Genomic DNA, 18,020 nt, shown 5'->3' on the forward strand with positions numbered 1-18,020 from the left:
TCAGTATTGCAGTAAACGGAACATCTATTGTAGAACAAAGTGACCTCAGTCTCAGTTGTGCTTGTAATCTAATAGTATCGAGAATACTACAATTGCTAAAATCTCAGATATTGTTGCAAAGAAATTTGTAGTCTCAGAAAAAAAAAAAACCAAACCAGGCTAATTTCAGGGTTTGCGATTTCAGTTTTGCCTTTATATTAAGAAAGGATGAAAAATCCTTTACATGTTGCTTCTACCTGTGTTGTACAAGAAAAAAATATTGTATTTCAGATGTGTCTGTTTTCCCTATTTATCTTCTTCGGACAGTCTGAAAAAAACCAAACAAGTTACATGGATGTTATGATAGAAGAAAAAACCCTAAAACTACTTTCCTGCTTATAAGATAATAAATGTAGATTTTCCATATATAGTCTTCTCTTTCTCATTATTTCATAGATGTATGACGTTTATTTTATATAATTACATTAATTTCAGAATAAGTTGCATCAATAGAAAAGCACAGGAGGATGAAAACCAGTTGCTGGTTGAATGACATTTTATTTTCACATTCAGACAGCTGTACAGTTTCTATAAATAGATGTGGTACTATAATATTTACATCGTTTCCTCACCCATTACTAGAGTATTCCATTCAAACCGGTAGATACCCTGACCAAGCCAAACCAGGGTTATTTCTGGGTGCATTTACTCAGAATTCTATGTCAAAACATACAATACATCAGTTTGCATCGGAGCGTTTTTTCCAGATATTTTACATGTAACATTATTTTCTCTAGACAGTCTCTCCTCCCAGCATCCTAAGAGCTTTCCAGACAAGCGCAGTACAGTTCAGGAACAAAACAGGATGCAAAAAACATTCATATTCGGCCTACTTAAAACAAGGAGTGTGATGGATAGTTTTAATTGCAGGAGTTTCATTATACATTAACACAGTATTTGCAAGATTCCTTGATACACAGATACAGACTAAAAAAAAGCAATAGCTTAAAAAAATAGGGAGACAACATAATCCTTTGGGCTTCTGAACATGTTCCGCAGATCGCTATAGAAATACCTTCTGTAGAGTATAGTTTCAGACCCAAAAAGACATGGATCTGCCATTTGCTTCTGCCAATAATGTATCCAAGTTTTACATTTCCTGATTCATTTTCTGATCCCTGTGATTAACTGCTTTATGTAGTGCTGATCTGCATCTCTTAACTCTACTGCTGGGTTATCTACAAGCGTTGTGTAAACTTTCATTTGAAAATCCACACAATCCATGAGGTGTCAGGGGTTTTCAAATATAGTGCCTTCAAAGTTTCTTTCTCCACTTCTTTGCCCACTTGAGAAGCAGTCATCTCCACAGGTGGACCAATTTAATAGCCAAATTTCAACTGTCACCTGATATTTTAAGACTATGGTAGCTATATTGTTCACCTCTACCAAGAGGGTCTGAAGAACTGTGTGACAAGAACTCCATGTTGGTGGGTAAAAATGAACCACACAGAAGGAAAACAACAAAAACACTACATTTAAATAAGATGCAGGACCAGACTGCTTCCACTGTGCACATACCAGAGAATCTGAAAGCAGAAGCCTGCAGTTGTAAAGTGAATCATCTGTAACAAGTACCACTAGAAATAAAAAAAACCAAACGAATTCAAGCTGTTAGTCATGGAAAAAGGAATTCCAAGGAATGGCCAGAGTAGATCACTCACAGCTGGATGCTGATGCTCAAAACTGTCTGATTAACAGCTCATATAAAAACTTCATTAAGGATGAATTCAGAAGGAGACTGAGCAGTGAAGTCTTAGGTTTTTCTATGGGGAAAGACTTGCAGGGTCATACATAAATAATCAAGTTCTCATAGAAGACAGTAAAGTGAGCTCCAGGAACTGCAGTAAAAATGGGAGTACTGCACGTCAACGTGCCAAAGGGTAGGTATTTCCCAATATCATAATCAACTGGAAACTGGTCGAGGTGGTTTGCTTTTGTTTTCTGCCTCTTTTCCACGAATGGCAGCCACATAAGAGAAGAGACACAGCACGGAGTAGCAGATCTCGTGAGCCTACAAGAATTTACAAAAGGAGATAATAAAAATCAGGTAATTTAGTGTTTTACAAATTCCACTGCACATTTTGTATTTTGCTGCATGTCTTCCTTCATGGGACAACTACTCTGGCTACAGAAAATCAGGAAAAACTGTCCCATACTACCTTCTAACTGAGATGGATAAATAAGAACAGCCTTATAACAAATAAAAACCTTTTTGGGATAAAAAACATTAGTTGCTTGATGTAAGATTCTAGTAATTTTTAAGAGCAGTATGCTAAAGCAGAAAGCTGGCTTTTTAGAAAATATCCTACATATTTGCTTTTGGGCTGTTGCACAAGTAGAAAGCTGGCTAGCTGGCTTTTTAGAAAATATCCTACATATTTGCTTTTGGGCTGTTGCATGAAGCTACAAGAAATTTGCTGGGAGGGGTTAAAAGAACTAATTAAAAAGACTAAAACTGAGCATCCAATACTGTACCTTGACTTGTGAGATGGTGGTGTTCTTCCTTATTCACAGCTATCTTTTTGTGCTCCATAATACAAAGACTAGTAATCTGTGTCATTTTTAACCACCACTATGAATCCATGGGTAATACAAGCTTTTCTTTTTTGTTTAAATTAAAAATCCCCACAACCCAACATTGCATGTTTCATATAATACCAAGCAATTCTCTGCTACCTTAAAGCAGAGGGGGTTTCACATAGCATTAACAAGATTTACAATTATTGCTTTCAACTAATAAAACGTGCTATTATTTAACAGAAAAATCCTCTTTTAGCATGTGACTGGCAGCACAATTCGTTGAAGGGCAGACTTAAGACTTAAGTTTATCTCCTAGTTCTATTACTGGCTATTCTGGTGATTTTAAAAGTTCTTGTTCTGTAAATTGATATTTATAATTTTGTAAAGGTAATAAGCATAAACATATGTTCTGTTGTATTATAGTCCAAGCTAAAACACTTGTGTAAAATGTAAGTAATTTTCATTAAACAGGTTTTTCTTATTAAAAGATATAGCTATCTGCTTCTTAAATTACATATAGTCTAAGCATTTTGTTTCCAAAACATTCTTAGCTGCTTCAAGTGATTTTTCTCTCTCTCCTCTTGAAGGATTGTGAGTTTCCATGTAATCACCTGCACTTCAGACATAAAATAACTGAAGAAATTGCAGTCCTAATGATAATGGTTGGCTTCTATTTCTTCCTCATAAGCCTGATCACTGAACTACCATCTGTGAAAGCTCTAAGCATCATTAGCAACTGCTGGTGTTCAAAAAATGTTATAAAAACTGAACACCAAACCACAGCAATAACTCACCTATACGACAGAGATCAATACTTATACTGTTCTCCTGTATCTCACTGCTCACTTTCATGGGGAAATGGGATTTTTTCATAAACTCAGTCAGCAATAATTTTATACCCAGGAACTGGTCTCCCTTTCCAGCTGTCCAGTGGATTGTGTTCTGCACTATCTTAAATTTAACAGTTTCACTAGCTCTTATTGTGCTAAAGTTCATGGCAAACCAGTTATCTTGCATCTTTTTCTTAACAAAAGAGACCATGCTTTCTGCACTACCCGTGAGTTCCTCTAGTTCCACAGAAACAACAATTACCAAGTTTTTTTTGTCTTCCTTTAAGGAAAACTATCACGAAAGAGCAGCCGGTGTTTCACTGCAGCATTAGCATTGCAAGTCCTGCAATCTCAATGTAATTCTTTATCCACATGAAAATGTAATGATACATCCTCTAAAGAACTACCAGAAGGCATCACAGTTGACTCACCATTGGCGTCTTGTACTTGTGGCTCACCACTTCTTTAGTTTCAGGAACTAAAACCGGACGGGCAAGAGACAAAACAAAAAGTTCAAAAAACGAGAGGAAAAGGGGAAATAAATAGCACAATGTTCCCATGGGAAAGGGAAGGGATGCACACAGACAGCAGGTGCAGGTACAGGGCACCTCACTCTCCCTCACTTCTACATACTTTTCCTTCTCTGTATTTACATTATGTATGTCCCTGAAGATACTGGGAATAATAAATTATTCAGCTTGGCAAAAACACTTCACTGCCTCTGTTTGGAAAACCACAGTAGATATTTGATAGTTCTTAGAGACTCTGGCTTTTCTCATATTCCTTATTACTGCTAGACAGCAAAATTAATGACAAAATATGCCTAATGTCTACTATGATAAAACATAAACCAACAATTCCACAGGAACTTGTCAGTATGTGATTCCCAAGGATTATGTCCTTTAGTTGTTTGAATCCTTCTCTGCTGAATAACAGATCTAAAAAGAACTGCTGGACACCCCAGTAAGTTAGTGAAATCCATCAAAAAAAGGAACCAAGGGAGAAAATTCTCTAAACTAGAAAACTGTTTCCCAGTTCTATTTCAAGAGTTTCTCAAGTCATTCTTTCTCCTGTCTAGGATGTCTGTGATGGAATTTACTTGACATACTCACTGCAAATGTTGCTTTTGAACAAGTTGCCTTAAAATAAAATATTGATTTCAGTTAGACTATTCTTAAAATCCCAGGCTTGTTGATTTCTAGAAGACTTTATTATAAAGAGGATTAGGGCACCGATGAAAAATATCTATTATTCAGAAAATTTCATCTTTCTCCCTTGCACTGCCCCAAACGAACAGAAAGGAAACAAGCATAATAAAGCTAAAGAAAATTTGCCTTTTGTTCTCATCGTGAAATGCATAAAAAAAGCAAGCTGTAACCATCCCATTAGCATGCATTGCATCTGAACTGTGCCTTTGACCTACACTTTGTCTACAAAATTGTTGTGAACAGATACCATGGGAAATCACCAGGAGAGAACAAAGACCACACTAAGAACATACAAATGGCAAATTTAAAATGTTAAGATCAGTGGAATACCAAGACCAACTTTGAATACTTCCCTTCCAGAATAGCTGAAATTTGCCATGGAATTTCTGTGTCACAACAAAAAATTTAGAAGTAATAATACAGAAATTATGCAAAACCAAATCATACCAGGTTCATAGAGGAAGGGTAAATGTTTTATTACACATAGTACTAGTGACAAGAAAAGAAACAGAGGCAGATGAGTTCAGTATGAGTAAGTAGGAAAAGTTCCACAACAAAACCTATCCATGCAGATGTCATCTTTTCAACTATGGTATGACATGGCTAAACGCTGGAGAGGGAGACGGATCACACTCTAAGGGGCCAAAATTAGGCAGTGCAGACTGGGTTTGAGAAAGCACTCTAAAGAGAAACCAGTGCCTACTAATTCTCGTACGTCATGGTATTGTCATTATTGAAAAAAATGTAGTGAAAAGTACAGAATGATTGTCAAAAGTAATATACCATTTTTGTTTAATTTCTGAATTCTTTCCTTTCTTGGAGTTGGCAGTTACACTAAGGCCTGAGAAACAGGGGAAGTGCACACCCAGGCTGCACTGCCCCAGCGATACCAGTGACTAGAGTTGGGGAGATAAGGAGGTGCACATCCAAGCTACCTTACCCGTTGGCACCAGATGTTCCAAATTAACTTCATGTCACCAGGGAATAAAGGTGGGAGTGAGGCTGGTGCACAGCCAAATAGGGTAGGACTTTTACAGCTGTGTAAGTCTCACTGCCCACTGGATAACATACAAATGTTCATATACTCTTCAAAAAGCAGGAAGGGAAAGCTGTAAGGACCTTGTGCCATGAGGGAAGGAGAGAAGGGAAGCTGTAAAGTCCTGTATCATAACTGAGAATAGGAAGAGAGGGGAAAGGAGAGCACCTAGGCAAGGTACTGTCTTCCCCACTTCACAGTCAGTAAGTTGCCTTGTCTTTAAGTAAAGTAATCCTTCATAGTCCTTCCAATAGGGAAAACTCTCCTGAGAGGACTGAGTTAGGAAGAGTAGAAAGAGTGGGTTTGGATTTACACTCAGAGAAGTCAAAGCACTACTGCTGCAGAATACAAAGAAAAAAGAAGGAAAAAAAAACAAACCAAACCAAAAAGACCCAAGCCTCAAATGAAGAAATTAGCAAAAGCACTTTTCTTCTAAAATTAAAAGTTATTCCTGATGCTGTTGAACTAAGTGGATGAAGGGAGTAAATTATTAAGCACCATCCTGCAGCCTTTGGTCCTGTGAATGAAAATATGGTGCTAACATAGAATGAGTTTAGGGGACATCACTTTACCTGCTGGAGAATGAAGGTTTTCATAGCAGCGGCGGTGAAGGGGCCACAAGAAAGTAAAGCACAAATACACAGCAGTAACTCAAATTCCAGAGGGAAGAGCCTTACATTTCCTCACTTACTTAAATCTCCACTTCCATTTGTGGGCAACAGTTCCTGAACTTCTGCTTTCATCCTGCTCTGAATTCACAATTCCAACTTTCATGCTGCCATCTACACCCAGTGTTAACACAAACCTTAAACTTCCTGCTGTGATATCACTAAACTTGGAGCACTCGTGCTTGGCAAGATCAAATAAATACATCTTGCATTAAAGTATTTCCCACCAGAATGGAGTATACGTGTGCTCACCACTCTCTGTCTTCCTAAGAGGAGACAGTACTTCAGTATCCTCCCACCATACTCAACCCGATCGCAAGGCTCACAAAGTTTAACACAGCTAAATAACTTTATTCTTAAGAACTCCACACAAGTTTTTGCTGAATGCTGTTCATTTGCTAATAGTAAACTAACGTGTTAACTTCTCTTGAATGGGACAGATTGGCATAGCTTCTTGTCTTTGTAACAATTTAAAAAAAAGAAGAAAGGTTAGCTCCCCTGCAACATCTTTCTTCCTTTCTTCTTTCTCTTTATTAGCTGGATGGGCAAATTGTAAATCTCATTTGCCACATTGAAATCGGTTCTTGTGTGTGACCTCTGTTTTGGGAGGAAGGTATTTTTAATTTAATTAGTTTAATTCCTCAGGTTTTGCTTGTAGTGTCCAACTCTCAGTTTATTTTTAATTACTTCTTAAAATTACCCTTTCATAAGTTCCATATCACAATTCTAGCTCTTGCAATAGGCCCTTGATTACAACATCTTCTGTAAAATAAAAGTTATTTTTCTTACAGTTATTAAAGTAATTATTTACAGACTGTATTACAGAGTCATCAACAGGAGTTGACTGGAAATAACCAAGTCAAACACTGTCTGTCTTCTTGTGCAATATAAACAAACTATTCAAAGAAATACTTGGAGTTAAAACTGCAAGATTTCAGGAGCTGAAGCCATTCTTTTAAGCTAATTTTATGGCTCCTGAACTCTCATCTTTGTAAAACTCATCAATAATCTTTTGCAGCCTTAAGCAATTTCTCTAAGTAGTAAAATGAATCATGCTCATCAGGGTGAAAACATGGTATCAAAGGAATATGCAACCATAAAGTGCAGACAACTTCTGAACATCTAAACTATCTAAATTTTTCAGAGTTTAAATACACTGACCTGAACTGTGAACAACATTTTCAGAAAATGGGAGATTCAAAAATTCAACTCCCAGATTTCTGAGGGATTAATTTATGGCAAACAACAAGCAAACTGTAACAGTCAGAAAGGCTTTGTCATTTGAATACCTTCTAACTTTGTATCACAGAAAGGAGACAATACATTAATATGGACAAAGACATCTATCTCATATTAATTGTCTTTTACATTCTAAGAGAGAATCTCTCAGCCAGAACATTCTATTCACAGCACCAAAGAACAGTCAGAGTCTTGGTAAAGGGAGATGTTGATTTAGATTTTGATTAACAGCTGAAGTATGGATGCTGATAGACTATGAAAAGAATGTTATAAATCTTATCTTCTTTTTAAATGTTTCATACGTACACTTCAGACCTAGACAAATGTCTCTCAGATGGGTGGAAGAATAAACCAATACAGGTTTGGGGACAATTTCAAGAGAAGTATGTGTGTGACTGACACTAACACTGAATAGTAACCCAGAATTTTCCTCAAACTAGATTGTAGGCAGATTATACATAATGGCAATAACTGACCAAAATAGCACAAACTCTGTTCCCCTTAACCTTTACTTTCCCATTCTTTACCAGTCACGCTCTGAAACAAAAACCACAGGATAAATAAAGCGCAACCTGACAAAACATCTTCTAGTACATTTGAGAAGAAATTCCACACAGAGCAAAGAGGAAACTTTGCAATTAACAGTAATTCTTTGTAATGAAAGCACAGTGTGTTGAGAAACTTAAGTCCTGTTTAAAAACATGGTTTCTCAGATGAAAAAGGAACATGCAGAAGAAAATTCCTACGCACGTCCAAGTTTAACTTGTTTTGCTTGCTTCAGAAGACTCAGAACATCCTCTTTGTCTACTAATAAAAAGCACCTCAGCCACAAATCTTAATATGATGAAAATTAAGGTGTAAATTCTCATGTTAAGTCACCCATCTCTCAGTTAGGAACCTCTCATGCAATCTACATTTCTCTCCCATCTTTGAAACTGCAGTGCAACTCTGAACCTGAAGACTGGAAATTTGAGTTACTGCCATGTGAGTACAGACCTAATATCAAAATAATGTAATTACCAAATTCCTCCAGGACAAAGACTCCTCGCACAGTATTGCACTTTTTAATGTGATTCAGCTCTATGAAAACCTACAAAAACAGGAGAAAAAGTAATATAAAAAATTAGTCAGGTTTGTTTCTTTTTTAAAAACTAAAAAACAAAACTAAACAAAAACAATCATCACAGCAGATACAACCTGAAGTGTTGTAGCATACACTACCAGTTCATTTACAGTTTAATATATAAATAAAGGGTGAAATAAATAGTCAAAAGACAAACTTGCCACAATGCTAGAAATCAACAAATAACTTAAAAATGCTAAGAAGCGAAGACAGCAGAAGATGAAGTACCTTCCGCTCCTTGCAGGAGGAGAAAGCATGGAAGAGAAACGAAGGAGTTAGTAACTCTGACATATCCAACATTGCTACCCCTTCAGGCACTCAAATGAGTTATTGCAAAAAAGAATACCAACACACCTGAAATACAACAGAAGAGGGGGACGAGAAAAAAAAAGCTGGCTCCCAAATTTGGCACGATTTGTAGCCTCTGATCCATCCCAGTTAGTTTCTGCCCCTCCATGCATCCTCCTCCGGCACAGAGGGCAGGTAAGGGGCACTGTACTTCCCACCCTGACACTGATCCTCCTTAACCTACCCAGCAGTCAAATTTAATCCAACGAGGAACCGTTAATCTTCCCTCTCCTGGACAGCCTTGCCATTTAAGATTTGGCTACAGTTTATGATATATAAGCTGCATACTTACTCTTGGAACCGTCTCCTTTAACAGTTAGCACCAGTTTTCTGCTTTAAGCAGGATGGGAGAGTTTGGGCCTTTCTCTATTGCTCAATTCACATACAGCTGCTGCCAGCTGAGCAGTCACTTAGAAAAGCAAACCTGCTTTAAACTTATGTTTTATGTACATGAACCCCAAAAGACAAAACAGTTGAACTACACGACTGGGTTTTTCAGTCCAGAACCTAGATGCCAAGACCGCATGAACAAACAAGTTTTCTGAGCATAATGAGATATCCAATCCAATATCCAATCTGTTCAATATCCAATCTGTTTCAAGATACAAAACAGTCCCTTCTTCTATGCACATCTCCAAAAGGATCAGAGTCAGTACACAGGTATAAGAAGCTGTAGAAAGTACTATAAGGAATCAATTACAGTTTCTAACATATTCCAGTTTCTAATATACTTGCTTTTTCAAGGCAAGAGAAACACTAAGAGTAACATTGCCCTAAGATTCAGAGCAAGTCTATGTCCAATACCTTACAGGAACCCTTGCAAGACTCTACTACCATAGTCTGGATCGATACTGTTAGTGCTTACACACTTACACCACCAGCATCTCGGGACCTGTTTTAAAAAGCATTACTAGAGAAACCTCATTGCCTTGGAAAGACAGGAAAGGAAAACTCTGCAACCCTCTTGAACACAGTATCAGCAACACCCATGTAATCATAGATGATATGCTACCCAAGAAAAGCAAAAGAAGACAACACCAGAAATCGTTGGTTTTTTAAAAGCAACAGACTTATTTGTATCAATAGAGAGCAGTAAATGCACCGTACATCTGAGAGAAGTCAGGCTGATGCTCGTCAAAGGGGTTTTATTATTGCTATTTTTATTAGCAGAGAACTAACAAACAAACTCAGGATATTTTTCGCTCAATATAAAAAACTAAACTTCCACTTCATCAGAAAATCTGAAGCTTGCTTTCTGCTTACGTTCAAGCACTCAAGGGAAAGAAGACTTAATACCATCTTTTTTGTTTGCCTGTTTTCACCCATGTTCTCTAACAGTTTAGTTGGTCAAAAACATTTTATTTTTTGAGGAAAGTTACAGAGTAAACAAGTCAATAACGGAATGCTTTCTTTACTGCAGTTAATTTCCTTTTTCTGTAATATTTTCTGTGAAAAGGTTTTGCTAGTGATCTAAAGTACAAAATTCAGAAAGTCAACAGAAAGGTTCAGGTGCAACATTGGTTGTTTTATCTGGTAACAGTAAAGCTGGCTAAAAGGCTTGTCTGCCCCAGGTGCTCTTGATCCAAGTATAACGTGTGCTGCATTTCCACAAGAATTATGAGCAAGATGAGAATTTATTGAGTTTGTCACAATTACAGTAAGTTATCCATTTTCAGAAGACATAGGAGTAGATGGGCAATTTCTTGCTATACTGTTTAAGGGACAGAGATGCTCTCCTCTCACTCAATTAGAAAACAAGCACAAAGGAAATAACAGTTACTTACCCTAGGGAAACTGTGGTTCTTCAAGACAGAGCATTCAGTGTGGATCCTACTGTAGATGGGTATGTGCCTGCTGCATTTTATTAAACTTCCATCTATTTTTGACACAGATGAATTCGTAACGGGGACAGAGTTACTGAGTCCCAATATTATGACTTAATTTGTAGATGTAAACTCAGAATAATCTGCCAATGCCACAGGTATACTTGGTTCCTCCCTATTCCAAAGGAGTTCCTCTGACCTGCTAGGCACAGATAGACTTGAACATTTTTTGATTCTCAAACTTATGTGTGCTGCTGGCACGATGAGACAATTTGTGAACACTAAAGATGATTACTGTGTCAATAATAGGTTGGCCCACCATGCATCTAAGACATTTCCTAAGGAACTCACAAGGCAGTAAGGAGGTATACACACTGCAAATCAAGAGCCTTCAAAACCAGTTTCATGAAAGCAAGCACAATTCTACCACTGAAGCAGTATGTTCAGTCTTCTCAGGTAGGACAGAATAGACTCCACTTATCTTTCTTTAAAAAAAAAAAATAACCAAAAGTGGAAACCCCTCTTCCTATGTTCTATATGAATTATTTCTATGACATCCCACAAGCAGAGAAACAGAAATCCCTTCTGTTAGTGAGCTGCATTGCTGGAAAGAGTGCTTGGAAAGAGGGCCAAGAACAGGCCCTGTATATGGAGTAAGGAAAAGAATATGAAGAGAAAGCTGGACGTGATGAGGTCCTGTAGGCATTTGTTGGTTGGTAGCCCCATCCAAACTCAATAGAAACAGAAAAAGCCATTTTCTACACAGAGATATGGCTGTAGGATCCTGGGTTTAATCAGGCTCATATACATATTCTGAAATAAGCTTCCTTGGAGAGCAATTAATACAATAGATATGAACATTGGAAAGGACAATGCATCTAGAGTAGCAGACCTTTTATCAAGAAAGCAGACTGCTGGATGAGTGTTAGAATAAGAATGCAAACATCCTTTAGCTCCACAGATTATGAAAGTGGAGAGGATTTTTTTTTCTGTATGGTGCAACTAGGAGGAATCCTTTACATAACTGCTACAGTTTTCCACTCTATACAGACCCTCAAATAGCAGATTTTTCATATCTGTCTAGACACTTTGTTTTGAGAAGGAAAACAAAGGTATGTCTTAGGTCCACTAAATGGTACCAAATGCCCTTGCCAACTGGCAGTGTACATCTACCAGACTGAGAAGTAATCATATTGAGTAAGTGAAGTGTATTTTCCAGAACTATACTTGTTTCAATATCCATCTTAAGTAATGGAAACTCATCTGGCTACAGCCTCACTGGAAATGTGATGAAGAGGAGGAATAACCTTGAGGGTGGGGGAGACAGCTAGCATACTTCCTGGGTCTGACCTGCACAGACTGTGTTCCAGAAAAGATGTAGTAATTTTCATCACAGACACCAAATTAGAACACCATTCTCTGTAAGGAAGGATATGATAAAGCCAGCGCTCTATGAGTGCTGGTGGTAACACAGGACTCAGTATCTGTGGTAGGAAATTCAATCAGTAATGTTCCTGACAGTTGTATCATCAGTACAATCAGTACTAGGCTTCCCTAAGGGTTTTTTCAGGATATCATTCCAGTCTTTCAGGGGAAAAAAAAGGCTTTGAATTCAAGGACAAGGGTATGTTCTAGGAATTGGAGTTTTTCTTTTGGACAGATGCATATGTGCTCAGTATGTGTTTAACGCTGAGCGTCTTTGTCTTGTGAAGATGCCTGTTACACTCGAGAAAATGTGATGATGACAACGTGGCAATGTCCTGGTTTGAGGTAGAACAGAACCAATTTTCTTTTCAGTAATTTTACTTTTTTTTCTTCTAACTGAACTGTACTTTCTGAAACTAACAGCCTTTTTTTCAGACAGCGTCTGCTTCTAACAGGTGATGCCTAATGTTTATAGTTAATACTCTTCTCACTGCAAATGCATATATGCCTGGCTGTTATTTTATGAGAGTCATCTCCATATACTGTTCAAGAAATGAGCATTTTGACTTCTTGCAGAAGAAGAAAAAGGAGAAGCAAACAGAACATTCCCCATGGTGTGTTCTTATCTTAGGGCAAAGTAATTTCTATTACATCCATCTCTAATGACATCAAACTGTTGCCAGGGTTTAATTTTGAAAGGCTTTAGACCTTTGCCATTTCCAGTAACTACAAAAACTCATTCTGTACTACCAATCAGTTCCTCTTGCAGTTCTTTGTATTTGAGCATAGCCAACAAAAAGTTCAAATCTATAACTAAGTCAGGCAGACTGTTCCATCACAGAGTAGGTTTGAAATACTACAGCAGGCCAACTGTAATGGACAGGAAGAAAACTAAAGGGGGTTCACAAATCTCCACTCTTTATACTGGCACCTGTGAACTCAAAGGGGAGGCACATGGTGCTGCTGTGACCTTGGGAGAAGTAGTAAAGATTCTGAGCATGTGTGTTCGAGATGCACGTGCACTTCCAGTGGGATCTACACTGATGTATCCTCAAAGAAGAACAAAGCTTGTGTGGGGAGAAAAGTCCAGTCAGGAGGAAAGGAAAAAACACTCCACAGAGGACTGACAAGCTTTTCTTTCTCTCTTTCTTTCTCTCTCTCTCTCTCGCTCACACACACTCTCTCTCCCCCCTAAGAATTGATTCTACTCTCTAGCATAGCATGCATTTAATATCATATGCAAAACAAAAAACACAAAGCAAAATAAAAAACAAGGATCAAAGGAAGCAACAGAAACAACATCCAGAGAAAGGAAGAAATGACAATTCTAGTTGTGTTTCCTCTATGCCCACAAGATCTGCTGCGAGTTGGAAGAAAAAAAATTCAGTAATTTTTTTCTTATTGTTGTGAATTATAGCAAGAGCCACTTTTCCATTTTATTTTCATACTAAATTCTACAGATGATTTCTCAAGTTTTAAAACAAGACGGATTAAATACGATGCAGAAGGTTGCCCTCTGTACCTATAATATTCAAACACTGTATGTTTAAGGTTGATGGCTTATGCTGTCAGGGTGTGCTCACAGCATGGGGCGTTGCAGCAGTTTAGATTACAATTGATCACTTTTTCTGTCCCTTAATATTCTGCCTACCATTTGTTTTTTGCTTAGATAATTCAGACCAGAAACAAGAAACTGAATCCTGTATCAGTGTTTTTCTTCAACTGATTATAGTTTTCCTGATGATTTTAATTTCAGTGTATTTTTACATACATATATATATTTATATATGCATGTGTGTTTGTGTGTAACTATACATATGGTTTTTTACCCCCCATCAGGCTATCCCTTGACCTTGTTGATTCTCTGGGAAGAGGAAACACATAGACAGGCGTGCTGCAAAAAGCTTCATGCTCACAGTCTTCTCGTAAGATTTCCCTCATACCTGACTGTGCATAAATTTCAGGTTGATTCCCTCCAGTGTGACCTGAAGAAGACCTCCTTCGCCAGTTTTCATATCCTGCACAGGGAACTCACCACCCAACTCAGGACCTGCGTTTTGTTAATAACAACAACAACAATAAAAAAAAAAAAATCAAAGAAAAACAAAAATATCCAGAGAGAGAGAGAAAGAAAGAACAGAAAGCAGTCAGGCAAGTCATGACATGTGGAAGGGAAATATAAAACAAAAACATAATTTCCATTCAATGTGCATAATGAGAGGACACTACTAAGAATAACAGGGAGCATTTCAGTATTCACTAATGACAGCCTTCTGAGAACCACCAGACTTTTAAGTATCATAACAAATTTCATCCTGGTTACATGAAGGGACACCAATATCAGCTCAGTCTGTATTTATTGTGGTTTATATTGGGGTTTTGTTTGTTCATTTGACGAAGGGACATCGATATCAGCTCAGTCTGTATTTATTGTAGTTTATATTGGGGTTTTGTTTGTTCATTTGAAATGCTGTATCTCATTTCTGCCTGGTAAGACACTGCAATCAGGTCATACCCCTTACAGCACAGTGTTAAGTTCAAACACAAACCAGGCTTTCACGTGTGACCTTGTTTTTGTATGACATTCTTTTATGCTTTCAGCAATGAAAAAGTCAACATGGTTATAACAATGACAATTTAATAAAGAACATTAATAGATGACAATCTAGGCGTTTTCATCTAGTTTCTTTTGCATCATTCAGTTCAGCAAGAAAATGCTTTCTTATAATGATTTTTAAAAAAATTACATTTGTGCAGAACCACTGAACCCTGGAAAATGGCTTTCAAACACACCTGTAATACTATGTTATTGACCAACTCTTAAAATAGCTTTCAAAGAGGCTTTTTGCTCCTCTACACTCAGTGAAAGTCCAGTCCTTCCTCAAATTGAAGTCCCCCTCCTCAAATTAAATTGGACTAATGGTAGGAGAAAGAAAATAGTGGCTCTTCCAAGCCCCCAAAAAACCTGTGGGCTGAACACTTAGGATGCCAGATTTAAACCAAGTGATTTTCTCAGTCATCCTGATGACAGGTATGACTATAAAACGTAGATCCTTCAGATTTGGCATTAAGACACACCTAAAATAGGCTTGTACCTCAAAGCATGGCTCCCAGAGTTCTAGAATCCACTTGGAAAAAAACCAAAAAAACAGTTGCAACAAAAGCCAAACTTGAAAACACAAAACCACAGTGATGTTACCTTGAACCTGCAAACAGAATCCAGCAACCATCTTATGGATGAAACAACCATCTTATGAAGGTATAAAGTAAGCCACCTTCGTGTTTGTTACCCAGATACACACAGCACCTGATGCTCTGGGGACTGAGAAAAATGGAAAATTGCCTTTCCAAGTACTCAATCTCCCAAAACTGCATATCCACTTTCTAAGAAGAATGTCTACACTGTAGAAGATATACTGATATATGGACACTGGGTTAACTGCACCTTTTGACTTGCACCAGTATTTTCCAGTATAGAAAAGGTTTGTGCACTAAAAGCCTACAGAGAGCTGCAGGTTCATCACTGAGGATTCACTAACATAAATGAGCCTGTTTATTAGCCTCCATTTTCAACACAAATTGGACAAAATAATTGTATGTCTCAATCAGGAATATAAGGAGGAGGTAGCCAACTGTGATGTGAAAGTGAAGCTGAAGTTTCATGGTCTTTTCTAGTTATGATTTTACTGGCAGCAGGTCCTCCTTACATGTAACTCTTCTTTATACAGGTGTTTGGGTTTTGTTTGTATTTAGACTGAGGTATACAGGAGCAAGCTACTGCTACCACTAAGTCTACTACATACACATGGATGATGTACAAAGCTACCCTAAGATTTCCAAGTAAAAGGACATTATGTTCAAAGAAGTGATTAATGACAAAAAAAAATCATAATTGTTGATTGCAGATTAAACAATAAACATTCCCAACAAGCAAAATCTTGTACCTGGTTTAATGCTTTGCTGTCTTGCTGCTGCTCGCTCCATACTGTCTTTTACACAGTAGTATAATTCTCGACACTAACATAAAAAGAGTAATATAATGTTATTTTTCCAAATCATTAAGGGAAAAGAACAGCAAGAGTCTAAGATTCTACAAAAAGAACAAGTCCCATGTGGTGCATAACAACACAAAGCCTATTAAAGTTCAACTACAGCTAATTACTAGGTGTTATTTATTTTTCAAGCTGACAGTGAAACTATTTCATATCATTTCCTAGCTAGTGAAGAGTTCATGGTTTGGCACCTGCTCATGAGCCATCTAATCAAGTTTACTCAGTTTCCTAGTGTAGAAAAAGCCTCAAAACAGTATCACAATCTCTCTCTTTTGGCTTCCAGCAATCAGTGTTACTGGTCATACTTATATGATCTATCAATTTCCTTATGCCATATTCTTCTATTCATCTTCCTCCAACTCCCCTCTCTAGAATCAAATAATAGTTAAGCCATAGTCTCAGAGCAGAACTTAAGAAAAATTTTTATCAGCAGCCCAAGATACATGTCATTAATTTTCCAAGTGACTTCTGTAGCACACTGCTTTTGTCCTCCTTCCATTTGTATTCACACCTGCATCGTGATGACCTGGTCTGTACTAAATGAATTTTTTTGAAGCAGAAATCTAATCCTTTTATATATCTCAAAGATAATAACCTTTCGATATAACTTGGCATTTACAAATCTTTAGCTCTTGTTTGCTGGTCATTGTGTAGGAATTACTGGAGTTCTAAGAGCTACTGGAGTTTTCCTAATAGGTTTAAGCTATTTCTTTAGATTTGCAATTAGTCATAAGGATAAGAAAGGGGTTTTCATATTAGTTGAGAATGTAGGCATATATGAAATAAATATCAAACATGGGCCAATGGAGAAAATTTTTAATCTTATTTGGTCAGTTTGGCATTGTCATCAAAAATAACATAATTAACTCAATTATTTAGACATAGTTTTATTTAGCTCTTCCCCCATGAATCTACCACAATATTTTTACTACCTTAAGCCTGCAAGCTCACACCATATTTAGTTATACTGATGCTTTCCTCCTTCTAACTGAAAAAAACAAGTAAAGACTACACATTTAATTTCTTAAATTATATTTAGCTGTACTACTGTCTTCTGGTAAATGACAAGACATAATGTCAACTTCAGATGTCAGTGCTGTTACGCAGCTACTGCAATTCAGTAATGAGAGCTGGAAAGAGAATGCTATTTTTTGATTAAACATGGAATATGACACACCAAGGATTTGTTTGTTCTGTGCAGTTTTCCCTGAGTATTGTGTGCATTACAAAAGCTGCGTACCTTCTTTGTGTAGAACTTGTTCAGTTGTGTCTCCTGACCGTTCCTCCGCCAGAGGCACAGCACTTTTGTTTTGGGACAGTAAGTCATGTTGATGAGCTTCTCATACCACCAACGTTCATACACAGTTCCAATGTTGCTTCTCAGCACAATGCAATCATCACATACCTGGGAGCACACAATATGACGTAAGATTTCCAATATTACTTATGGAATGCTATCCCTTGCAGTAATAGTAATAATTCTTGTCTCTACCTCCATGAAAAATATGTCTCCTGTTGTGTCTGTCCCAGCATGGACTACAAAAGTCTGCTTCTTGATGTGGCGGCTGCCACTGGGTCTCACAGGGAGTTCCCGTCCATTCTAGAGAAAAAAAACAAAAAAAGCCATCATTAATGAACTTTGAAACCAATTTCTCCTGATCTATAGAAAGAAGTCCTTTAGGTGACACTAGAAGCATTTTCAACAAATG

At 37.4% G+C, this 18,020-nt stretch overlaps 1 protein-coding gene across 29 annotated transcripts in view; it reads right to left on the reverse strand.

The window, feature by feature from the left end:
* Positions 1-517: 517 nt before the first annotated feature.
* Positions 518-18,020, reverse strand: part of MADD (MAP-kinase activating death domain) — an 81,270-nt gene continuing 63,767 nt past the window's right edge. For 18 of the 29 annotated variants that reach the window (XM_014950261.1, XM_014950257.1, XM_014950250.1 and 15 more), the window contains 8 exons: positions 17,804-17,911; positions 17,552-17,716; positions 16,204-16,276; positions 14,203-14,309; positions 8,892-8,900; positions 8,561-8,630; positions 3,821-3,867; positions 518-2,050 (listed from right to left, as the gene is read on the reverse strand). In XM_014950261.1, coding sequence (XP_014805747.1) covers positions 1,943-2,050; positions 3,821-3,867; positions 8,561-8,630; positions 8,892-8,900; positions 14,203-14,309; positions 16,204-16,276; positions 17,552-17,716; positions 17,804-17,911 — 687 coding nt within the window. In that variant the 3' untranslated portion in view covers positions 518-1,942. The remainder of the gene's footprint in view (positions 2,051-3,820; positions 3,868-8,560; positions 8,631-8,891; positions 8,901-14,202; positions 14,310-16,203; positions 16,277-17,551; positions 17,717-17,803; positions 17,912-18,020) is intronic. The other 11 variants (XM_014950263.1, XM_014950262.1, XM_014950255.1 and 8 more) reach the window with 2 other exon arrangements.

This window comes from Calidris pugnax, unplaced genomic scaffold (genome assembly GCF_001431845.1).
Source record: "Calidris pugnax isolate Ruff unplaced genomic scaffold, ASM143184v1 scaffold68, whole genome shotgun sequence".
In the NCBI taxonomy this organism is placed as follows: domain Eukaryota; kingdom Metazoa; phylum Chordata; class Aves; order Charadriiformes; family Scolopacidae; genus Calidris; species Calidris pugnax.